The sequence below is a fragment of the Armigeres subalbatus genome, chromosome 2 (genome assembly GCF_024139115.2).
Source record: "Armigeres subalbatus isolate Guangzhou_Male chromosome 2, GZ_Asu_2, whole genome shotgun sequence".
In the NCBI taxonomy this organism is placed as follows: domain Eukaryota; kingdom Metazoa; phylum Arthropoda; class Insecta; order Diptera; family Culicidae; genus Armigeres; species Armigeres subalbatus.
In genome coordinates this window covers 280348617-280371248 of record NC_085140.1, presented here as the reverse complement: position 1 = coordinate 280371248, position 22632 = coordinate 280348617, and the positions used below count along the sequence as shown (strand labels likewise).

At 41.9% G+C, this 22632-nt stretch overlaps 1 protein-coding gene across 2 annotated transcripts in view; it reads left to right on the top strand.

The window, feature by feature from the left end:
* Positions 1-22632, top strand: part of LOC134212313 (neurotrimin-like) — a 332613-nt gene that overhangs the window by 24157 nt on the left and 285824 nt on the right. Inside the window, exons 1-2 of one of the 2 annotated variants that reach the window (XM_062690046.1) lie at positions 6880-6938; positions 7040-7561. In XM_062690046.1, the coding sequence (XP_062546030.1) occupies positions 7444-7561 (118 nt within the window). In that variant the 5' untranslated portion in view covers positions 6880-6938; positions 7040-7443. Of the gene's footprint in view, positions 1-6879; positions 6939-7039; positions 7562-22632 lie in introns of those variants that run through there. The other variant, XM_062690045.1, reaches the window with a different exon arrangement.

Below are 22632 nucleotides of genomic sequence, written 5' to 3'. Positions count from 1 at the left end.
AGCTTATCTGAACCGGTGCCAGCGAAAGTGGTACATGTTACATTGAGTAAATTTTACAGGAGACGCATTTTTCCAAAAACGTCAAAAATAAAATTCGAATTAGCTATTTTCTGCAGTTCAACTGTTCCAACGTGTTATGATTGGTGTGCCTAAAGGTAGTAATGAGAAATATGCGAAGTTTCTTGGCAAATTTTAAGTTTGCTTGAACAAAATGCACATGCACCACTATTAATGGGAACAAAATTCAACAGAAACCGAAAATCGTTGCCAGTAAAAGTGGTACATATTCATTTATAAAATTATTTTAAACAGCATGAAACCATTTTGAAAATTTAAAATAGAGTTAAAATCTGTTGCGGAAACATCTTTGTTGTTAAATTTTCTTTTCAGTAAGCTGATTTTAGTGGATAGAACTGTACATGTACCACTTTTCCTGTCAACGAAATTGCCATTGCCAGAAATTAAAAAGTGCATATCTCCAGATTTAGTTGTCAAAAATCACTTTTTCGTCATTCCCTTACCAGATATTTGCTAATAGAAGCCGTTGATGTAAAAAACACAAAATCGACAAAAATGGTTTATGTACCACTTTTGCTGGCACCAGTTCATCTAAGAATTTTGTAAGAGATTCAATTTTATAATTCTTTATGAAGTTTTGGGATTTCTCTATAACCACGAAATCTTATGAAATTTATGACTGTGTTGTTCTTTTTATTCTGTGAAATTTTACACAAGAAGTACCTCCAGGAGCTTTTACAAACAAAAAATCATAAGGGTTGTGTACAAGACACGACCACCCGACGTAAACTACGTAAAACAGTTTGGTGAAATGAGGAATCTAGTGCCAGTGCAAGAATTCATATTTGCAGCTGCTCTCTACAATACGCGCTCGTTATTCTGCTACGACGTCGTACTTTGAACAAATTCGTCTCGCCTCAATCTTCCAATGTTTAAAATGGTGGCCCTGAAAAGAATCGATTTATTCCCAATAATGCATATTTCGAATCACTTACGACCACACGACCCACGTAGGGTAAGACGGTATAATGCGCCCCACCTGGCCAAAACGCCCCCCTTTGATTTCTAGAAAACTATAACTAATTAAGGGTCAAAATCAGTTGGTACCTATAAGTATTTGTAAACCCATTATACTATGTGAATTTGGAAGTATTTTTGTATTACACAATGAAAATAATAGCAAAATACAGTTTTGATGTAACTTTTTATGTTTGTTAGCTCAACATTCTGGAGCGACTCTGACATACTGTCCACAAAAGTTGCACTGGAACACTCAGTAGGGCAACAAAATAACTTTTCTCAGTGGTTAATATGATAACAAATTGCTTCCATCTTCAAAAATGTAACGATTTTCGAAAACATGTTTCACTGGCCAAAACGCCCCAGTGTAGGCAGGACGATATGCCCTTACCTATTGGACACAAGCGCAGCGAGCCTGCAGCAGTTGCTTCCAAATTGTATGGAAAATATTGAAATGTTATTTACACCTGCTTAAATGGACCTATGTTGGTTTTTTAATGTCAAGCGCATAAGGATTTGTAACCTTTTTATTATGGGATTGATAAAATACTAATGAAGGTCTGTGGAACGTCTTTGGCTAAGGTGGGGCGTATTGCCCAGGCACTTGTTGAAATCCATTTTTTCGCGACTTTTCGAAAAAGCTTTATTACGTGTTATCTGTAATATTTTAATATGAATACTCACGGGCAATGCATTTGCGACTTCCTGGACTACCAAATAACACAAAGTTTTCATAAATTGCGTTAAAAAGTGAAAAGTTATCAAAGAGTTGCCTTAGGGGGGGCATATTATACCGTCTTACCCTAATTGGCTGGAATAACAAAACCAAATAAGAATCTTGAAAGAATTAAACTTGACTGCCACTGAAGCCATCCATGCGAATACATATTTGTAGCATCTCCCTCCGACGCGCGCTCGTGATTCTGCTACGGGCGCCAGGCAACTTTATGGCGTCTTTAAGCGGTTAATTTGCACTTTGAAAAAAATTCGCCTCGCCTCAATCTTCCTTTGTATGGAATGGAGGCCCTGAGAAGAACCGAACCGAACAGACACCTGGGGAGGCGAACCCAGGTAGTGTGGGGATGGGATCACCACTCCCGACCCACTAAAACCAACTCCTTCCTCTCCGGCCCGCAATTAAGCAATACTTCGGGGGATGACTATTGGGCATTGCGCCCCCTCCAATGACGTACACAAGTGCACGTATGCGCCTCAACTCTTCGACACTCCCCATGCAACACATTTGCACAAGACATACTGGCACCACATGTGCCCCAACACTCACTGCCTATGCCGCTTGATTGACTGCAACGAGAAGACCAGGTACCCTGCAGGGGGTACCCCCATGCCGCCATCTCACAACATAGGCAGTCCTCATTCAGTATGGTTCTCACCCCGTCCTGCAACAGAATGGCACCACTTGTCTACCAAGCCGGAGGCGACCCTAGGTTGGTGGCTCCTATGCCGCTCCTACCTCAGCTACGAGGCAGACCCTTTCTGGTCTCCTACTTCTGAGATGCCGCAGGGGCATCAGTCCCCTGACGCTTCTGCCAGACAAAGCGAGACTTTCGTGCCCCTAATTCTGAGCTTCCGCAAAGGTACCTGCCCCCGACACTCCTGTCAGGCCTAGCGAGACTTCACTCATTCCGTCCCTGACAGCCGGATCACACTACTGCCTAAGCAGCCACTCTGACCATACGTACCATGCGAGTCTGACTTGTGTGCCCGCTCATACATTCAGTCCCAATCGCTTGCACCACTTGTGCACCACTCTCTTTGACATTCAGTCACTCGCTCAGTGGGGGTTGTGATACCCCCATCTCCCATTTTTATCCACTCTGTGCACCTCCTGTGCATCGTTTGGGCGTGGAACACCCGGCACGTCAGGCGTGCCTAACACTCACCTACCCAGGCTTTGATACTGCCAATAGGTCACCATCAGGTACTTTGCTGGCAGCACCCACCTATTGACATTTCGAAGCCCAGGTAGTCCTCAGCCAGTGTGGTGGTCTCCCCATCCTGCAACGGGGTGGCACCACCTACCTTACATGTCTCCGATTTCTGAGGTGCCGCAGAAGCATCAACCCCCCGACACTCCTGCCAGACGCAGCGAGACTTTCGTGTCCCCTACTTCTGAGGTGCCGCAGAGGTATCTGCCCCCCGACACTCCTGCCAGGCCTCACCAGACTTCAGTCATTCTAACACTACCGATCATGCGTACCATGCAGAGACTTACTTGTGTGCTCACCCATACACTCGGTCCCTCACTCTGTGAGGGTATTACTTATACCGCCAACTCCCATTCGCTTGCACCACATGTGCACCACTTGGGGGTGTGTGGGTACCACCCACTGCCACCCGCTTGCCGCCGAAGCAGCCCTCACTCTGTGGAACCTCCACAGGCTCCGTTAACGACCTGGCTAATTGTTTCACCCCCCAGGTCATTCGTCCCTTCGGCACGGGTCGCCTGATACCTTGGGATTCGGGGTTAGGTGCTTGTATGCTTTAAGCGGCACACGGTCGCTTGATAAGGTTTGCTTGCGGATATGTGGTTTTGTGGTTTTTTTTAACAGCGCCCTCTGTTAACCCCACCACCTCCTAGGCAGAACCCCCTGACTCACAGACAGCTGGGGAGGGGTCGTCAAGCCCTTGGACATGGTCCCTGCTGCCCCCTGACTGCAAATATTGTGTAACCATCAAACCGTCACCAAAGGGGCGTGGCTTCAGGTTCAACTTTATTAATTACAAGAAAGCAGCTCTTCCGCGCGCGCGAGCCATTTCGTTCGAGATGTCGCGGAGACCAGACCATGGTACCACCTTCGGTATCGGCGAAGCTCCTACCGGAAATTTTATTCCCGGCGATGGTGTGGGTCGCGCGGTCGTCATCGTCAGCATCAACAGCACTCAGATGGAATTTTCATGCGTGTTTCGCTACGATTGCGGCTATGGTGGTGTATATTTCTGCAACGGTTGCGTCTGAAGTACCACTGATTAGCTGTTAAGCTAATAATTTAAGGCGAGACGAATTTTCATCAAAGTTCATATTAATCGAATGGTGATGGCTGATAGTTTTCGTCGGTGGCGGAATCACGACCGTGCGTCAGGGACGCTACAAAAATTTATTCGCATGGATAGCATTGATACCAGTTAAATTTCCCCTCAAGATTATAATTTAGTAGATATACTGCTACTTGTTTCAGGTTTAATTTCCATCCGTGCGAATACATTTTTGCAGCCTCTCCTTCTGACGCACGCTCTTCGTTCCCACCGATGGCGTAGCTAGCGCTCGTAACAGGATCGTTGCGACAGAGAATCCAACGATGGCAATATGTTGCAGTGTAGCGGTAAAATCATAGAGCCAGTATCTGCATTTAAGTGAAATATGTACTCTTGTGATATTCTGACTATCGAATGGTTGCTGTTGTGTTGGTGATTAGGAATCCGCATGATCTGAAATCAGGGCATTAAATTTCTCAGGGCATTAAATTTTTCATTGGAGAGATTTGGTTTGACTGAGAGTAAATTCATGAGATTGTTGCGTTAAATCGACAGCAGTAACGCAAAAATTCATAAGATTCAATCCATCATTTGACTTCTGCAGAGTTAGTGATTAAAAATCCATCGAAAGATAAAGACGCTATTAGCGTTTGAAATCTATCCTAGTTTCGTGACGGTCTCGAATTTGGAAATTTCCGTTTTACACCCTGTATCTGAGTCTTAGATGTAGTTTACGTCAAACAATTATTTCAACTTAACTTTCCTCCCAAACATACTGGTGGTCCTGAAAAGAACCGATTCATTTCCACTTATGTGCCTCATCAACAGCACGGCGTTGATTGCCAGATTCAAAGATGCTGTTGGGAACACGGATGTAAAGATGTACTGCTGTTGCCACGACCGCCACCACCACCTAACGAAAAATTTCATCCGCATCATCACTCATAAATCTCAATCAACGAGCCCTCCCGTGCGAACGAAATCGTCTGCGATTTTAAAGGAATGCATCACGCTTGAATTTTTAATGCTAAAACGCATCATTTCACTCATTTGCCAAAACATCATTTTGGTTTAAAACGCATTCGAAATTAATTTGGGGGCAATTTATTGCTTATACATGAAAGAGTGTCTAATATTTTATGCGAGAAACGTCAATTCACTGTTTTTACAAAGGAGAACAAAAGAAAACATACGATGATTCAACTCACCCAACTCACGTTTGATTAGAATCGTCAATGAGTTTTGAGATTTTGAGTTTTTGCCACCATAGACCAAACCACAGGCGTTATCGCTGGAACCGCCCTGGTCCGTTCTCCGCGACATCCAGAATGAAAATGACGCGCGCACGCGAAACACGGGGCTTTTTATACACAGGGAAAACGAAGCAATAGATCAAAAGGCCCGTACGTTACTGCAATCTGATGTCCGTGTTGGGGATTTATGAACGGGATTGAATTTTTCACCCGGTTTGGAAAGAAATAACATTTTCAATAGTTTAACGTTAATAATCAATAGTATCATTAGAATTGGCAAATTGCTGGAAAGATTCCGAATCGATTGATAAGCAAATGTCGAAAATCCATCGAAAGATAAAGACGCTATTAGCGTTTGAAATCTATCCTAATTTCGTGACGGTCTCAATTTTGGAAATTTCCGTTTTACACCCTGTATCTGAGTCTTCCCCTTAGACGTAGTTTACGTCAAAATGCATCTTGAACATACCCTCGGAAAACCCGGAACATCTTCGGTGGTCAAATACCAATCCTAGGTTTTACAAGAGGACAGTAAACTAGAAAAATGTCTGCTTCTGATGGTCCTATTTTTATCAAAATCGGATTATTTTATGCAAAGTTATGCTGATATATTTACGCATAATTTTACCTATCTCAACCATTTTGTCTAGCCCCTGTATGTGTAATTATTCAATTAAATGAAAAGATTATACGGAAATCAAGCATATATTCTGTTTTAATTTCCTAAGAATTGTATGGCAATCAGTCAAGAGATTTATTTTTGGCGATAAATTATAAATGTGTGAACATCTCGCTGAATAAACGTGGCAAAGTGACGACAGAGACAATAAGTTTTCTGGGCATTGTTGCAATGGGTGGTCGAGTCTGTAAAACACGTCTTGGTTACGACAAAATGTGGCGCGCTATTCTCTCACAAAACCTGTTCAAGAGCTTATATTTTTTGTATAAGAATCTAGTAACTGCGCTTATGTCTAGTTCTTATACAGATTTTGGTAGGTTCTTATGCATAATTATAAGAAAATCTATTGAAAACCGCTGCTTGGGTGAGCTTTTTGTAAAAAATACTCACATTTAAGTCTAGTATAGATGTTTAATCTATAACAAGCAGAAAGGAAAAACGAAAACACATGTAGCATAAAACAATAAACAAGATTTTTTGTTTGCTTCATTAACGTTTGAAATACCTCTTGAAGGTAAAACTAACCCACTTTATCGGTATTATATTTATCTAGGGAAGCTCCTGAAATAAAATTCCATCAAACAGAGCACACTAAGCTAGATAAATATTTGATGTAAAGTCTGCTACAAAGCTAAGATTTCCATCTGCATCTTCGAAGAACGTACTCCTACTCCACTGAAACGTACTTCCCTCGTTATCATCGTCATCCCACAGTGAGGACGCATGTCCTCCCATAACTCTCGTTCCTCCCATCGTATTCAAATGCCGTCGACCCGAAAAAGCTCCTCCGTCTTCACAGAAGAGCCTAACCATCTTCGGCTGCTGGAGCGAGCAAATGCATCAACCGTGTTTCGCTTCGAGTGATTTTAATGAAAATTTAATTGATGACGAATCCCGCAGACACGGACCGTAGGAAAGTGACTTCGTTTGTGCCGGATTGCACCGGAGGTTCTTGAACCTCTTAATTACAGGTTAATTTCGAGCCGTCTGGAGACATCTCGAAATTTGAAGACTGATTGTCAGTGTTGCAACGGTGGAAATCATAACTCACTGAGTTTTCTCTTTTTGATAGAATTTAAAGCTGTGACACAAATACGAAAATTTCCGTCGGTTCTCAAAGAGTGCTCCAGTCAGGACGAGGTCGTGAAAGCAGATTAAACTCAAATGGAAAGTGCTTTGTCTAGTCTCTTTAAATAACACAAACGAAATCGTGTGTGGCGTCGATGGTGAATCGAAAATTGAAAAGCCATAGTGATTGGGTGTGAAACGGTGAAAAGAAAACAAGTAACCCCCCCGTAACATTGGAAAATCTCGGTGAGTGCGAAGAAAAACCTGTCTGCTCGGAAAAAGAGGGTATAAGTGCCGCGGAACAGTTCCCTGCCGTTGCTGCGTCCTCAACGAAGAAAGTGCACTCACACTTTCTCGCGATCGATAGCAAAAGTGTGATATGAGAACGCCGCCTCCACGGAACAGCTGATGAACCCCACGGAACACCAAACGATTGGGGCCCTCTTCCTCATGCTTCTGGCACTGACGACAACGAGGGTCTCGACCAACAACGCAGTCAAAACAGGAGTAGCACCTGTGCCAAATGGTAAGTGTTCAATTTAGTTTTCCTTCTCCTGGCGTTCAGTTAAGTTAGAGGGAATATTTAATTTTCGTACCGGCATTTCTGTCAAGCTCGTAGCTTATTGTCCACAACCTTAACAGAACATCAACATGACAAAATTTAAAGAAAATTATCTGTCCGTTAAGTTAAATTCCAAGTATGCAAGATTCATAAAAAGATTACTTTTAATATTGCTGTGTGAACTACTATCCAACTAGTAAGTGCCATACTGTTCTACAATTCTGTATAAAACAACTTATACAATATGAATAAAATTTAGCATTTAAAAATTTCCATTCTATGTGGAGCATAGAAGTTATGCTTTTTTATGTGCTATTATGTATAGTTTGGTTTTTCTTCCGATGTGCAAATACGTCGTTCATTGAATCCCCAAAGTTTGTCTCGTCTGCCGCTACACAAACAATCTCATCTCCACATATTCCTGAGTATCAAGCTTCGTATTTAAAATAGAATTGGTTCTCATCATGTGTTCTGCGCTATTCAAGAAACCTTGAAATAAAGCTAAGATTTGCGCTCGTAACTGAAGATCCCGACCAGACTGTTTGAAACATGGCACACATTTTGTGTGGTACTTTGCAAAGAATGTGATCAAAGTATATTATTCATCCAGAAAATGACTGGGGCAAGGTAACATTTTATTCTAAAGACCATAAAGAGCATGTACCACATTTGATACTAGTCGATAGACCACACGTGCAGATCTGCAGAGATTTCTTGGATAGCGAAGAACATATGCAGTGGTCACATTCTATTAGAAGGACCACAAAGATCATGTTGAGGGGCCCTCCTTAGCCGTGCGGTAAGAAGACTACAAAGCAAGACCATGCTGAGGGTGGCTGGGTTCGATTCCCGGTGCCGGTCTAGACAATTTTCGGATTGGAAATTGTCTCGACTTCCCTGGGCATGAAAGTATCATCGTGTTAGCCACATGATATACGAATGCAGAAATGGTAACTTGGCTTAGAAACCTCGCAGTTAATAACTGTGGAAGTGCTTAATGAACACTAAGCTGCGAGGCGGCAATGTCCCAGTGGGGGATGTAATGCCAATGAAGAAGAAGAAGACAAAGATCATGTACCACTTTTGAAAAAAGTCGATAGAATTTGGATTACGGATGTAGACCTTAAAGCCTCGCTCCAGAGATTTCTTGGAAATTTATGTCAAGGCTAAAAACTTATTTTTCGTCTTATGTCAGTTTTCATTATTAATAAAATTGATCCAAGTTTGAGTGAAGCCAGATGAACAGGCGCTCCTTTAATATGAGTATTTTTTTCGATTGAAAGATATAAACAAACAGAATTTGGCAACAATACATTACCAGTTGCCTACTTCCACGTCTAGTTGCCAAATGGAGCAAATTCATGGTTAATAATAGAAATTAATAATAGAAAGGTGGGCCCTCATCCGTTCGGAAAGATGCGCAGCAACGAGCTTATTTTTTTCGCCGAGATCTCAGCATTTTTTGTTTATTTTCCCAAGATGGGCACCGCCGAGTTTCAGCAAACACGATTTTTGCCGAGATCTCAGTAAAAGCGACGTTTCAGTTGCTGAGATACAGTAAATATTTTGACGAGAATCAGTAATAAACGAAATTTTCTGCCGAAGTTCAGTTCTGAAATTTGCTGAACTACAGCGCTGCCGTAATCTGAAAAAGTGACGTATACGCCATTTTCCAAAAATGGTGTTAACGAGTGCTACTCATCGAGCTCTTTAACAGAAAAATGGAAAACATGCATGTTGTATAATGGCTGTTACGTCACTTTTCCAGATTACGGCAGAGCGGTGCCCGATTTTGCCGAGATCGAAAAATAAAAATTTAGTGTGTACAAAGCGAAATCATGCTGAGGGTGGCTGGGTTGGGTTCGATACCCGGATTAGAAATTGTCTCGACTTGCAAAAATGGTAACTTGGCGTAGAGCACCTCCACGCCCTATCGCAATTTCCGGGCCCTTTATAGGGACCCACTTCTACACCGGAGGTATCTGAACGGGAATGTAAAATAAGAACGCAACTCAAAATTAGCCGTGAGTTTCCAAATTTAGCGCCCCATACTGCGGGTTGCTAAATTTCCATACAGGGTTGCTATTTTGTGAAACGTCACAATTGATCATAATTGTATTGATCATTGGTATTGATCAAAATTGCAGAAAATCTGTTTTTCTGTTTTTAGAACAATTCCGATGGAATTAAATAGTTATTAAATAGCATGGGAAATATCCATTTTTTTATCCAGTGCCCCAGTTCAACTCTGCGAAGAAGTAATTAAAGTAATAGAGCTATAATAAGGAGCGATGCGCACCGGCTCCTGCTAGAGCCCGGAATATTCATGGATTTTTCGCGAAAGGAAATTCTACTGTTTTTATTTTGCAAGGTCTTCCAGGAATCTCTCAGAATAATCCTTTAGTAATTATTTAGTATGTTCTTCAACTAGTTCCTCCAGAAAATCTTCCGCAAGTTTCTCTTTTCTGTCGTTCATTCAATTATGACTTGTTTTGGAAATTCATGTAGGATCCCTGGCAGATTTCTTCGGGAGTTCCCCAGCAATCTTTGTGTTCTTTTAAGAATCTTTAGCAGTTCTCCCAGAATAGTTTTAGGATTTCTTCCAGAATCTTTCGGGATATTTTTATTGGAATTGCCCAATAATATCTTTGATAATTTCAATTATAAACCTAGTTTTTTTTCAAGGGAATTCTTTACTTTCGAATGTCTTCACATTTTTTTTCCGGGACATCCTTCAGAGAAAAAAACTGTGGAGGCATTCCTGCAGGATTTTGTCAAGAGATTCCTGTAGGAAAACTGGTAGGAATTTCAGGAAGATTTATTTTGACTGCAAGTATAAATCCCCGAAAAAAAATTCCAGGAGAAAGGAAGTCCAGAAGGTAGAAATTTACTACGACGATTCGGTCAAGGATGTTTTCGAGTGGGCTCTTTGGGCATAGTTGTCACACAAAATACATACTCTTGCAATGGCGGGCACGGAAAATCTTTCAATTAATAACTGAGGAAATGCTAATAGAACTAAGTTAATTAGCTAGCCAAGTTCCAGTTGGAATGTAGAGCCATTGAAGAAGATGACTACTTTTAGCAACGCCCGGTGAGAACTCAATATGTTTCCAAAGTCGCTATTCCTAAAACAGAAACCACCGGTGGGAAGATGGGGTGCTATCCTAAAATCGCACTCGGAAGGGAGCGCTATAATAAGAATAGCGATGAGGACTCCCGTGGAGGTGCTCTTAGAAACCTCGCCGTTAATAACTGTGGAAATGCTTAATGAACATTAAGCTGCGAGGCGGCAATGTCCCAGTGGGGGATGTAATGCCAAAGAAGAGAAAGAGAAATTGCTATGCTTATAAAAGAAAGGTAGACCTGTTACTTTAATATCAAAATTAACTTTTCAGAATCAGTATTTCAAACAAGAGATTATTGAAGGAGAATTCCCTGCAAAGTACAAAATAGCGTAGAAGAAATTCTATTCAACATTAAGGTCTGAGGGAAGCTCTCTCGCGGTAGAGCGCTATTTTCGTACTAAAATATCTATAACTCGGAATTGGGAACAAATTTCGCTTATCCCAACTGACAATCTCTTTGAAATTTATCAAGGAATGTGCCTACAAAATTTCATGGACCTACTATTTCCCAAATTTGAATTAAGCTCTAAATACTGAACTATTGTAGAACTGAAATTTTTGCTTCTCAGTACCTCTCTCCGATGATTTGAGGCACAAAGGAACCGATTTTCGCAAAACCCAACTGACAAAAGTTTTGAATTTCTCCAACGATCATTTTGATGTAATAAAAAGTATATGTCACCGCAATAAATTTTGCAGGAAGCTCTTTTTACTTCAACCAAGTTTTTTAAATTCCATACAAAAGTTACCATTTCGGGAGAGCAGCCAACAGCATATTTTCCTCCAGGAATTCATTCGGAAGTTCCTCCAGGAATTTCTTCGGAAGTTCCTCCGGGAATTCCTTCGAAAGTTCCTCCAGAAATTCTTTCGAAAGTTCCTCCAGGAATTTCTTCGGAAGCTTCTCCAGGAATTCCTTCACAAAGTTTTTCCAAGAAGTTCTTTGGAAGTTTCTCCAGGAATTCCTTCGGAAGTTTCTCCAGGAGTTATTTCGGAAGTTTCTCCAAGAATTCTTACGGAAATTCCTCCCGGAATTCCTTCGGAAGTTCCTCCAGGAATTCCTTAGGAAGTTCCTCCAGGAACTCCTTCGGAAGTTCCCTCAGAAACTCCTTCGGAAGTTCCTTCCGGAATTTAGGAACTTCTGAAGGAATTCCTGGAGGTACTTCCGAAGGAATTCCTGGAGGAACTTCTGAAGGAATTCCTGGAGGAACTTCCGAAGGAATTCTTGGAGGAACTTCCGAAGGAATTTCTGGAACTTCCGGAGGAATTCCCGGAGGAACTTCCGGAGGAATTCCCGGAGGAACTTCCGGAGGAATTCCCGGAGGATTTTCCGGAGGAATTTCCGGAGGAACTTCCGGAGGAATTTCCGGAGGAACTTCCGGAGGAATTTCCGGAGGAACTTCCGGAGGAACTTCCGGAGGAATTCCCGGAGGAACTTCCGGAGGAATTCCCGGAGGAACTTCCGGAGGAATTCCCGGAGGAACTTCCGGAGGAATTCGGAGGAACTTCCGGAGGAATTCCCGGAGGAACTTCGGAGGAATTCCGGAGGAACTTCCGGAGGAATTCCCGGAGGAACTTCGGAGGAATTCCCGGAGGAACTTCGGAGGAATTCCCGGAGGAACTTCCGGAGGAATTCGGAGGAACTTCGGAGGAATTCCCGGAGGAACTTCCGGAGGAATTCCCGGAGGAACTTCCGGAGGAATTCCCGGAGGAACTTCCGGAGGAATTCCCGGAGGAACTTCCGGAGGAATTCGGAGGAACTTCGGAGGAATTCCCGGAGGAACTTCCGGAGGAATTCCGGAGGAACTTCCGGAGGAATTCCGGAGGAACTTCCGGAGGAATTCCGGAGGAACTTCCGGAGGAATTCCGGAGGAACTTCGGAGGAATTCCCGGAGGAACTTCCGGAGGAATTCCGGAGGAACTTCGGAGGAATTCGGAGGAACTTCGGAGGAATTCTCGGAGGAACTTCGGAGGAATTCGGAGGAACTTCGGAGGAATTCCCGGAGGAACTTCCGGAGGAATTCGGAGGAACTTCGGAGGAATTCGGAGGAACTTCGGAGGAATTCCCGGAGGAACTTCCGGAGGAATTCCGGAGGAACTTCGGAGGAATTCCCGGAGGAACTTCGGAGGAATTCAGGAGGAACTTCGGAGGAATTCGGAGGAATTCGGAGGAACTTCGGAGGAATTCCCGGAGGAACTTCCGGAGGAATTCGGAGGAACTTCCGGAGGAATTCCCGGAGGAACTTCCGGAGGAATTCCCAGAGGAACTTCCGGAGGAATTCCCGGAGGAACTTCGGAGGAATTCCCGGAGGAACTTCCGGAGGAATTCCGGAGGAACTTCCGGAGGAATTCCGGAGGAACTTCGGAGGAATTCCGGAGGAACTTCCGGAGGAATTCCTGGAGGAACTTCCGGAGGAATTCCGGAGGAACTTCGGAGGAATTCCGGAGGAACTTCCGGAGGAATTCCCGGAGGAACTTCGGAGGAATTCCGGAGGAACTTCCGGAGGAATTCCGGAGGAACTTCTGGAGGAATTCCGGAGGAACTTCCGGAGGAATTCGGAGGAACTTCGGAGGAATTCGGAGGAACTTCCGGAGGAATTCGGAGGAACTTCCGGAGGAATTCCGGAGGAACTTCGGAGGAATTCCGGAGGAACTTCCGGAGGAATTCCCGGAGGAACTTCCGGAGGAATTCGGAGGAACTTCGGAGGAATTCCGGAGGAACTTCGGAGGAATTCCCGGAGGAACTTCCGGAGGAATTCGGAGGAACTTCCGGAGGAATTCCGGAGGAACTTCCGGAGGAATTCCGGAGGAACTTCGGAGGAATTCCCGGAGGAACTTCCGGAGGAATTCCCGGAGGAACTTCGGAGGAATTCCGGAGGAACTTCCGGAGGAATTCGGAGGAACTTCCGGAGGAATTCGGAGGAACTTCCGGAGGAATTCCGGAGGAACTTCCGGAGGAATTCCCGGAGGAACTTCCGGAGGAATTCCCGGAGGAACTTCCGGAGGAATTCCCGGAGGAACTTCCGGAGGAATTCCCGGAGGAACTTCCGGAGGAATTCCCGGAGGAACTTCCGGAGGAACTTCCCGGAGGAACTTCCGGAGGAATTCCCGGAGGAACTTCCGAACTTCCGAAGGAATTCTTGGAGGAACTTCCGAAGGAATTCCTGGAGGAACTTTCGAAGGAATTCCTGGAAGAACTTCCGAAAGAATTCCTGGAGGAACTTTCGAAGGAATTCCTGGAGGAACTTCCGAAGGAATTCCTGGAGGGACTTCCTAAGAAATTCCTGGAGGAACTTCCGAAGGAATTCCTGGAGGTACTTCCGAAGGAATTCTTGGAGGTACTTCCGAAGGAATTCCTGGAGGAACTTCCGATGGAATTTCTGGAGGTACTTCCGAAGGAATTCCTGGAGGAACTTCCGAAGGAATTCCTGGAGGTACTTCCGAAGGAATTCCTGGAGGAACTTCCGAAGGAATTCCTGGAGGAACTTCCGGAGGAATTCCTGGAGGAACTTCCGAAGGAATTCCTGGAGGAACTTCCGAAGGAATTCCTGGAGGAACTTCCGAAGGAATTCCTGGAGGAACTTCCGAAGGAATTCCTGGAGGAACTTCCGAAGGAATTCCTGGAGGAACTTCCGAAGGAATTCCTGGAGGAACTTCCAAAGGAATTCCTGGAGGAACTTCCGAAGGATTTCCTGGGGGAATTTCTGGAGAAATTCCTGGAGGAACTTCTGAAGGGATTCCTGGAGGAACTTCTGGAGGAATTCCTAGAGGAACTTTCGAAGACAATTCCTGGAGGATTTTCCGGAGGAACTTCCGAAAGAATTCCTGGAGGAATATCCGAATTCTCGGAGGAGCTTCTGAAGGAATTTCTGGAGGAACTTCCGAAGCCATTCCTGGAGGAACTTCCGAAGGAATTCTTGGAGGAACTTCCGAAGGAATTCCTGGAGGAACTTCAGAAGGAATTCCTGGAGGAACTTCAGAAGGAATTCCTGGAGGAACTTCGGAAGGAATTCCTGGAGGAACTTCCGAAGGAATTCCTGGAGAAACTTCCGAAGGAATTCCTGGAGGAACTTCCGAAGGAATTCCTGGAGGAACTTCCGGAGGAATTCCTGGAGGAACTTCCGGAGGAACTTCCGGAGGAATTCCTGGAGGAACTTCCGGAGGAATTCCTGGAGGAACTTCCGAAGGAATTCCTGGAGGAACTTCCGAAGGAATTCCTGGAGGAACTTCCGAAGGAATTCCTGGAGGAACTTCCGAAGGAATTCCTGGAGGAACTTCCGAAGGAATTCCTGGAGGAACTTCCGGAGGAATTCCTGGAGGAACTTCCGGAGGAATTCCTGGAGGAACTTCCGGAGGAATTCCTGGAGGAACTTCCGGAGGAATTCCTGGAAGAACTTCCGAAGGAATTCCTGGAGGAACTTCCGAAGGAATTCCTGGAGGAACTTCCGAAGGAATTCCTGGAGGAACTTCCGGAGGAATTCCTGGAAGAACTTCCGAAGGAATTCCTGGAGGAACTTCCGAAGGAATTCCTGGAGGAACTTCCGAAGGAATTCCTGGAGGAACTTCCGAAGGAATTCCTGGAGGAACTTCCGAAGGAATTCCTGGAGGAACTTCCGAAGGAATTCCTGGAGGAACTTCTCGGAGGAACTTCCGAAGGAATTCCTGGAGGAACTTCCGAAGGAATTCCTGGAGGAACTTCCGAAGGAATTCCTGGAGGAACTTTCGAAGGAATTCCTGGAAGAACTTCCGAAAGAATTCCTGGAGGAACTTTCGAAGGAATTCCTGGAGGAACTTCCGAAGGAATTCCTGGAGGGACTTCCTAAGAAATTCCTGGAGGAACTTCCGAAGGAATTCCTGGAGGTACTTCCGAAGGAATTCTTGGAGGTACTTCTGAAGGAATTCCTGGAGGAACTTCCGATGGAATTTCTGGAGGTACTTCCGAAGGAATTCCTGGAGGAACTTCCGAAGGAATTCCTGGAGGAACTTCCGGAGGAATTCCTGGAGGAACTTCCGAAGGAATTCCTGGAGGAACTTCCGAAGGAATTCCTGGAGGAACTTCCGAAGGAATTCCTGGAGGAACTTCCGAAGGAATTCCTGGAGGAACTTCCGAAGGAATTCCTGGAGGAACTTCCGAAGGAATTCCTGGAGGAACTTCCGAAGGAATTCCTGAAGGAACTTCCAAAGGAATTCCTGGAGGAACTTCCGAAGGATTTCCTGGGGGAATTTCTGGAGAAATTCCTGGAGGAACTTCTGAAGGGATTCCTGGAGGAACTTCTGGAGGAATTCCTAGAGGAACTTTCGAAGACAATTCCTGGAGGATTTTCCGGAGGAACTTCCGAAAGAATTCCTGGAGGAATATCCGAATTCTCGGAGGAGCTTCTGAAGGAATTTCTGGAGGAACTTCCGAAGCCATTCCTGGAGGAACTTCCGAAGGAATTGCTTGAGCATCTTCCGAAGGAATTCCTGGAGGTACTTCCGAAGATTCCCCGAGGAACTTCCGAAGGAATTCTTGAGGAACTTCCGAAGGAATTCTTGAGGAACTTCCGAAGGAATTCCTTGAGGAATTTCTGATGGAATTCCTCGAGGAACTTCCGAAGGAATTCCTGGAAGAACTTCCGAAGGAATTCCTTGAAGAATTTCTGAAGGAATTCCTGGAGGAACTTCTGAAGGAATTCCTGGAGGAATTTCTGAAGGAATTCCCAGAGGAACTTTTGAAGACAATTTCTGGAGGAACTTCCGACGGAATTTCTGGAGGAACTTATTTTATTTTTCTTCTTAGTCTTACTTGACTTATTTGTCTTATTTGTCCCATTTGTCTTATTTGTCTTATTTGTCTTGTTTGTCTTATTTGTCTTATTTGTCTTATTTGTCTGATTTGTCTGATTTGTCTTATTTGTCTTATTCGTCTTATTTGTCTTATTTGTCTTATTTGTCTTATTTGTCTTATTTGTCTTATTTGTCTTATTTGTCTTATTTGTCTTATTTGTCTTATTTGTCTTATTTGTCTTATTTGTCTTATTTGTCTTATTTGTCTTATTTGTCTTATTTGTCTTATTTCTCTTATTTGTCTTATTTGTCTTATTTGTCTTATTTGTCTTATTTGTCTTATTTGTCTTATTTGGCTTATTTGTCTTATTTGTCTTATTTGTCTTATTTGTCTTATTTGTCTTATTTGTCTTATTTGTCTTATTTGTCTTATTTGTCTTATTTGTCTTACTTACACCAGCATCACTGTTATCACTCAAATACTTTTCAAAGCTTGTGTGGAAACATTGTACAGAAATCCTCTCACGATATTTTCTAATGTTGTTCTAGAAACGGCTCATGTTTTCATTTTTCGAAACCAGCTGGAGTTTGTTTATTTTGATTTCCTCATTGCGTGATTGGTCGGCGCTGCTGCTGTTCTCTCGCCGAACCACTGCATGAGTGATATATTTCTTCCCCATTGTTGCCAATTCCTTTTGTTCTCCGTTTACGGCAAATTCTCAAGCAATTGTAAACTGCATAATGATGAAATAATTTTGGCGACACTGTCAGCGTTATTCTGGCGCGCTGAATTGGGCAATTTTCTCTCTCAGAGAGTGCTACCACGTGCTTTTTTAACGGAAAACCCTTCCCTCAGACCTTAAACATCTTGACTTAGCTATCTATGTTCAGTTTATTCTTCGTACTTCTGCCCACAGCACAATCGCATATATCCCAACAAACATTCACTAGTTAAAGGTGATTATACAATAAAGCCAGAAAACGGGAATTTTGTAAACCACGTGCTTTTCCAATATGTTTTTCAAGAGCATGAGATGAAAGAACCATAACGCGTATGGAGCTGAAATAATGGTAGATCGTTTGCTTAGTTATGCTGAACAATCATAATTTGAGTTTCGGCACTGTACGAAAACTAATATCTAAAAAAACTAACATCAGTGTGATGATTCAGTTCAGCACTGTGTTGAATTAGGTCTGTACTATTTCTTATCGCAACTTCTGTTCAGCCTTTGTTCACACAATTTTGGAGAAGTTATACAGCTACAACATCTCATTTTGAAAAACAACTTTATTACCTGATTCGTGAAACCTTTAATAAGCATTTTACGCATTGAAAGTAACATGATCAAGATCTCCATTGAACGTATTGCTATTGCTATTTCCATATAATCATTTTAAAATTTTCCTAATTCGGGTCTCGAACTGCTGACATTTGATCATCCGCCGGTAACGTTGCCATCCGCGCCATCCTTGATTTGTAAGTTATGGCTTACTCAATACAAAACATAAATAATCGTATGGCTTAATATGAATCATAATTGGACTCTTAATCAACAAGTCAATCTGTCAAACTACAATTTGTTAATTACTGTACAAGATTTTTATTTCAACCATTGTTCATCCAGTCATAACCATTCAACACTGGGAAAAAATATAAGAAAATAATGTCAAAACGATTAAATAAAATTCGTCTCCAATGGTGGGGTTTATGAAAATTTAATGAATTTATGTTCGACCTTTCTTGGATACTCTGAATAACAACTTGCGATATTATTCTGCCATCAATACCACACATGCAGCGAGTAAATAACTATACACAATAGGGTGGTTCAAAAAATTGATTTTGCTCCACAGCGCTTATCTGATTCTTTATCATGTTCCGAGTGTCCTCTGAAAATTTGAGCTCATTTAGATTAAAACTGATTTAGCACAAGCTGTTTCAAGTTTGCATGCAAATTAGTATGGGGAAATTTATTTTTTCAATATACTGTTAATGACGCTTCCCCATTAAGCGCAGGTTAAAACAAAACCTACATAGCTAAAAGGAATACTCAACAGCTGTCACTTAGTGAAAACCGCATCTTAATTAATCGTTCCAATAATTAGTAATCGAATTTCGTTGGGTGAAAGCTGTTGAGTATTCCTTTTAGCTATGTAGGTTTTCTTTTAACCTGCGCTTAAGGTGACTCGGGGAGGCACTGAACGCCGTGTTATTTTTCCTATCTTTTGTCTCTTTCTAGCATTTTCACCTCGTAACTTTGGAGCGGCGTATTTCGGTTTTCAGTTGTTTGATGTAACTGTAAATGTATCAGCATGTAGATCGCGAGTAAGCACGCGCCGGTGATACTTTTTCAAAATCATATTTGTTGTAGAGAAAAAATTAAGCATTCAATGATGAAATTGATGACGATTTGATGATTGTTTGTGCTTCCCGTGTCACCTTAATGCGGGAGTGCCATTTACAGTATACTTAAAAAATACTACTTCCTCATACTAATTTGCATGCAAACTAGAAATAGCTTGTGCCAAATCAGTTTTAATCCAAATGAGCTCAAATTTTCAGAGGATACTCAGAACATGATAAAGAATCAGATGAGCACTGTGGAGCAAAATCAATTTTTTGAACCACCCTAATACACATATCGACATTTATCACTATAAAAATGATAGCCTTGTTTGTCTGTCCGGTGACTAGCCAACCAGACACAGCACGCGGGGAAATTCTCACAAAAAAAAGTTTGACACTTTAATTCTTTTTTACTATCAGATGCAGAAAACAAAACCAATCAGCCGAAAACAAAGCCAACCTTAGACAACCAGTCACAGCATTTGCTGAAAAATCACAGACAACAGACCATTATATTGAAAAAAAAAACACTTGCCACGGGCGCTATTTTGCCCACAAATAAACTAGTTTACATATAAGTTTTTTCATGAATTTGTTTGTGTTCGTTTCCTTTTCAACTTTATAACAACTGCATGAATTTTCTTCATTGCACCAGCAATTTTGTTCGTTATAATGTCCAACAGCTTTATCCTAGATCAGAAATTAATTATGTATCACGAAACAATTATGCATTGCCCCATGAATATAAAAAGAATAAGTTTTCCAACAATGTTTTGAAAATAAATTATTATTTTCCTATCCAAATATCATCAATTCAAGCCATTACGATTTTCATTCAAACGGAAAAAGCATAAACTATTATGATATTTTCTCCCACTGTGCGATAGATCCGGTAAAGGTGAAATCTAATGGTAAAGAAGGACAACGGTTAAGAAGGATGTCTAATGCTTGCTTATTAATCTACTATTCAAACTCAATTCGACAACCCTTTTAGAGCATCACATCATAGTCGAACAGAGAATTTTAAAAATCATTAGTTCAGCACATTGATGAACTTCCCCAATGTGCTGAAATTTGATAAAACTAAAACGTTAGTTCGACCTCAAATAAAGGTGGTAAACAAATAAATAGGTCAAGCCGAATATTAGTTGGATCAAATGCTGAGATGAAATCTGTCTAGCGAATTATTCAGCATCCATTTTATTCAGCTATGAAGATTACAAATAAACAATAATTCAACTTAGATGCTTATTTGTAGCTTGTCGATGTTTGTTGGGATCACTGTATTCACTTACGTAAAGAGATGTATTGTAATATAACAGATTTAGTTTGATAATCCAACATGTGACTATAGTAACTAATTATGTTCGTTTTTAAATGTATGAAGTTCTTGTAGTTAAAATCAAATATTAATGGGTAACCTTGACCAGATATTAATTCTCCGTAGACTTGAAGCACCATTTATTCACCATAGATACTTTTTACATAACATTTCACATTCCATGTTAATCTCATTAAAATTATTCATGGATTGTTTTCCTGTTACAAATCCCGTACCACCCACCGGAAGCAGTGAATTATAGCGAGTCGAACGCATCCGCTGCCTTTGAAAAACAAATTTCTTCATCCTCCGGAGACCTGTGTAACATATCCCTTCTCAATCCCAATCACGTGATGAAAACGATGAAAAAATCTCTACTCGATCCAGCTTCAGAGCGCTCCACACCATCCCGGAAGCGAACCCGAACTGAATTGGCGCAATCATCACCTCTTCTAAGTTCCGTCTTTGATGATTGCCACTGCGACGGATGGAAAGAGTTCTATCGCTCTATGACAAAAGGTCGAAAGAACAAAGAGTCGAAATAAAATATGTCAGCGGAATCGGAATGGCGAATAAAGAGTTTAAGATAAAAACGAAAAATGCATACAAAGTAAGTTTTTTCTTATATGCCCTATTAACATTGTTATTAATTTTGATTATATAGTAATCGAAAGCACATCACGATCTACAAATCCATACAAAAACGAAAAAAAACCTTTAGTCCCCTACGATAAGTTTATTTTTACTATTTGTTCATTTGCATTTAGTTTTTCGAACTTTCGCCTCTCAGCCCTTTCGTTCCTTCTCCCGTGAACTGCCGTACCAACAACGCTGGGTTCCGGTCATCCGGTTGTCGGATCCAGCCGGAGAGCAAAGCTTCACGCTTTCTGTCCGCAGTTGAAATCCTTGTTAAAATTCATTACATCACTTGAGCCCTAATGATGGTGCAACGGCAGGAGTGCTATATAGCGAGCAAGCGCTCAGCAGACGGAACGTGACGTTCCGTATTCTTTTCTGCGGTTTTCTGTTGGTCGAAGGATTTTCTTTGGCAGACAAGCTCCTAAGTCTATATGGAACCGTGCTGGTGGGATGACTGCAGAAGATAGTGCAGTAACGGAGCTTTTTTCTGGGCGCTATTGAAACGTGTAATGCACCGAAGATGATTGGTTCCATCATTTTTCACGGTCTAACGATTAAATGTCACATTTGTCCTTCGGGTTTTGGAATGATAGTTTCCAGTCGCAAATACTTATTGGAGGGTCCCGAAACTTATTATACTGAATAGGGGCGATTCAAATATGACGTCCACTACATTTTGGGATTTCTAAACCACCTCCCCCCTTTTTTGTATACCAGATACATGTACTGTCACAAAATCATATACCTCTCCCCCCCTAAAACGTGTGACATCATTTTTTAACGATCCCATACACAAAAGTACCGTCATCGGGGGTGACAATGGGTCAAATGGAGGTGAGAATGGGTCACTGTTTCAACTACTTAGAATGCTTGTAGAATAGATTGAAAGTATCTGAGGGCAAGAAGACTAAAATATAAGAGACCTTTTTGAACGATTTTGCTGTACGACCTACAGACCGCCGGTGAGAGCGATGACCCATTCTCACCCCCAGACCCAATGTCACCCCCGATGGCGGTAGCTGAAATGAAATCTGTATGTGTATCAATTAGGCAGGTCGCAATGCTGATGATGCAGGTTCAGTTGAATGTCTCTGAAACCGTGGTTAATTGTAAGTACCGAAATTTCGTAGTAGTTCTAAAAGCAAAGCGTAGTATACAAAACATTAATTTTTACCACGGAATTTTTTTCTGTGTAGTTTCAGTTTTAGTTTGATTTCTAAGCACGCCATGCAAAACCCAACAGCATTGCGATCGGATATGTTTGTCTACACTTAAAAAATAAAGAACCTAAAAAATAAATTTAAAGTACTCAACATCAAGTACAGATTTCAAATTGTAATCACATTAGGCTGGTCCCAATGCTGGTGATAGCCTTATACTTATTGCAGATATGTTTTGCAATGTGTTGAAATGTCTTTGCCTATCTGTCTACATAACTCCAAGTTAGTGTCAAGGCTATACCTAGGGAAAATCCTTCGGATTGATAAAATTGTTTTAGAATTCCTTTTTAAATTAAGTTAAATTAAATTTAAATTAAATTAAGAAAATTAACTTCAACACAATTTCCAGAAATTTTATTGTAAGGATTTTTCCGGAAATTTATTTTTTTTAAATGAAACAGAAAATACAAAAGAAATATTAGGAAAGTTTCTACAGGAATTTCCAGATAAACTTTCCGAAAAAACTCTTAAAGTAATTTCCGATTTATAAAAGAATTTCTGAAGTGATTCCAAAAAAATTAGGGAATATCCGATAACCCCAAGGAATACCTAATTTCTCAACTATTTTGCTGAAGCAATTTCATCAAAAGTTCGAAGGATTTCGTAAACCAATATCC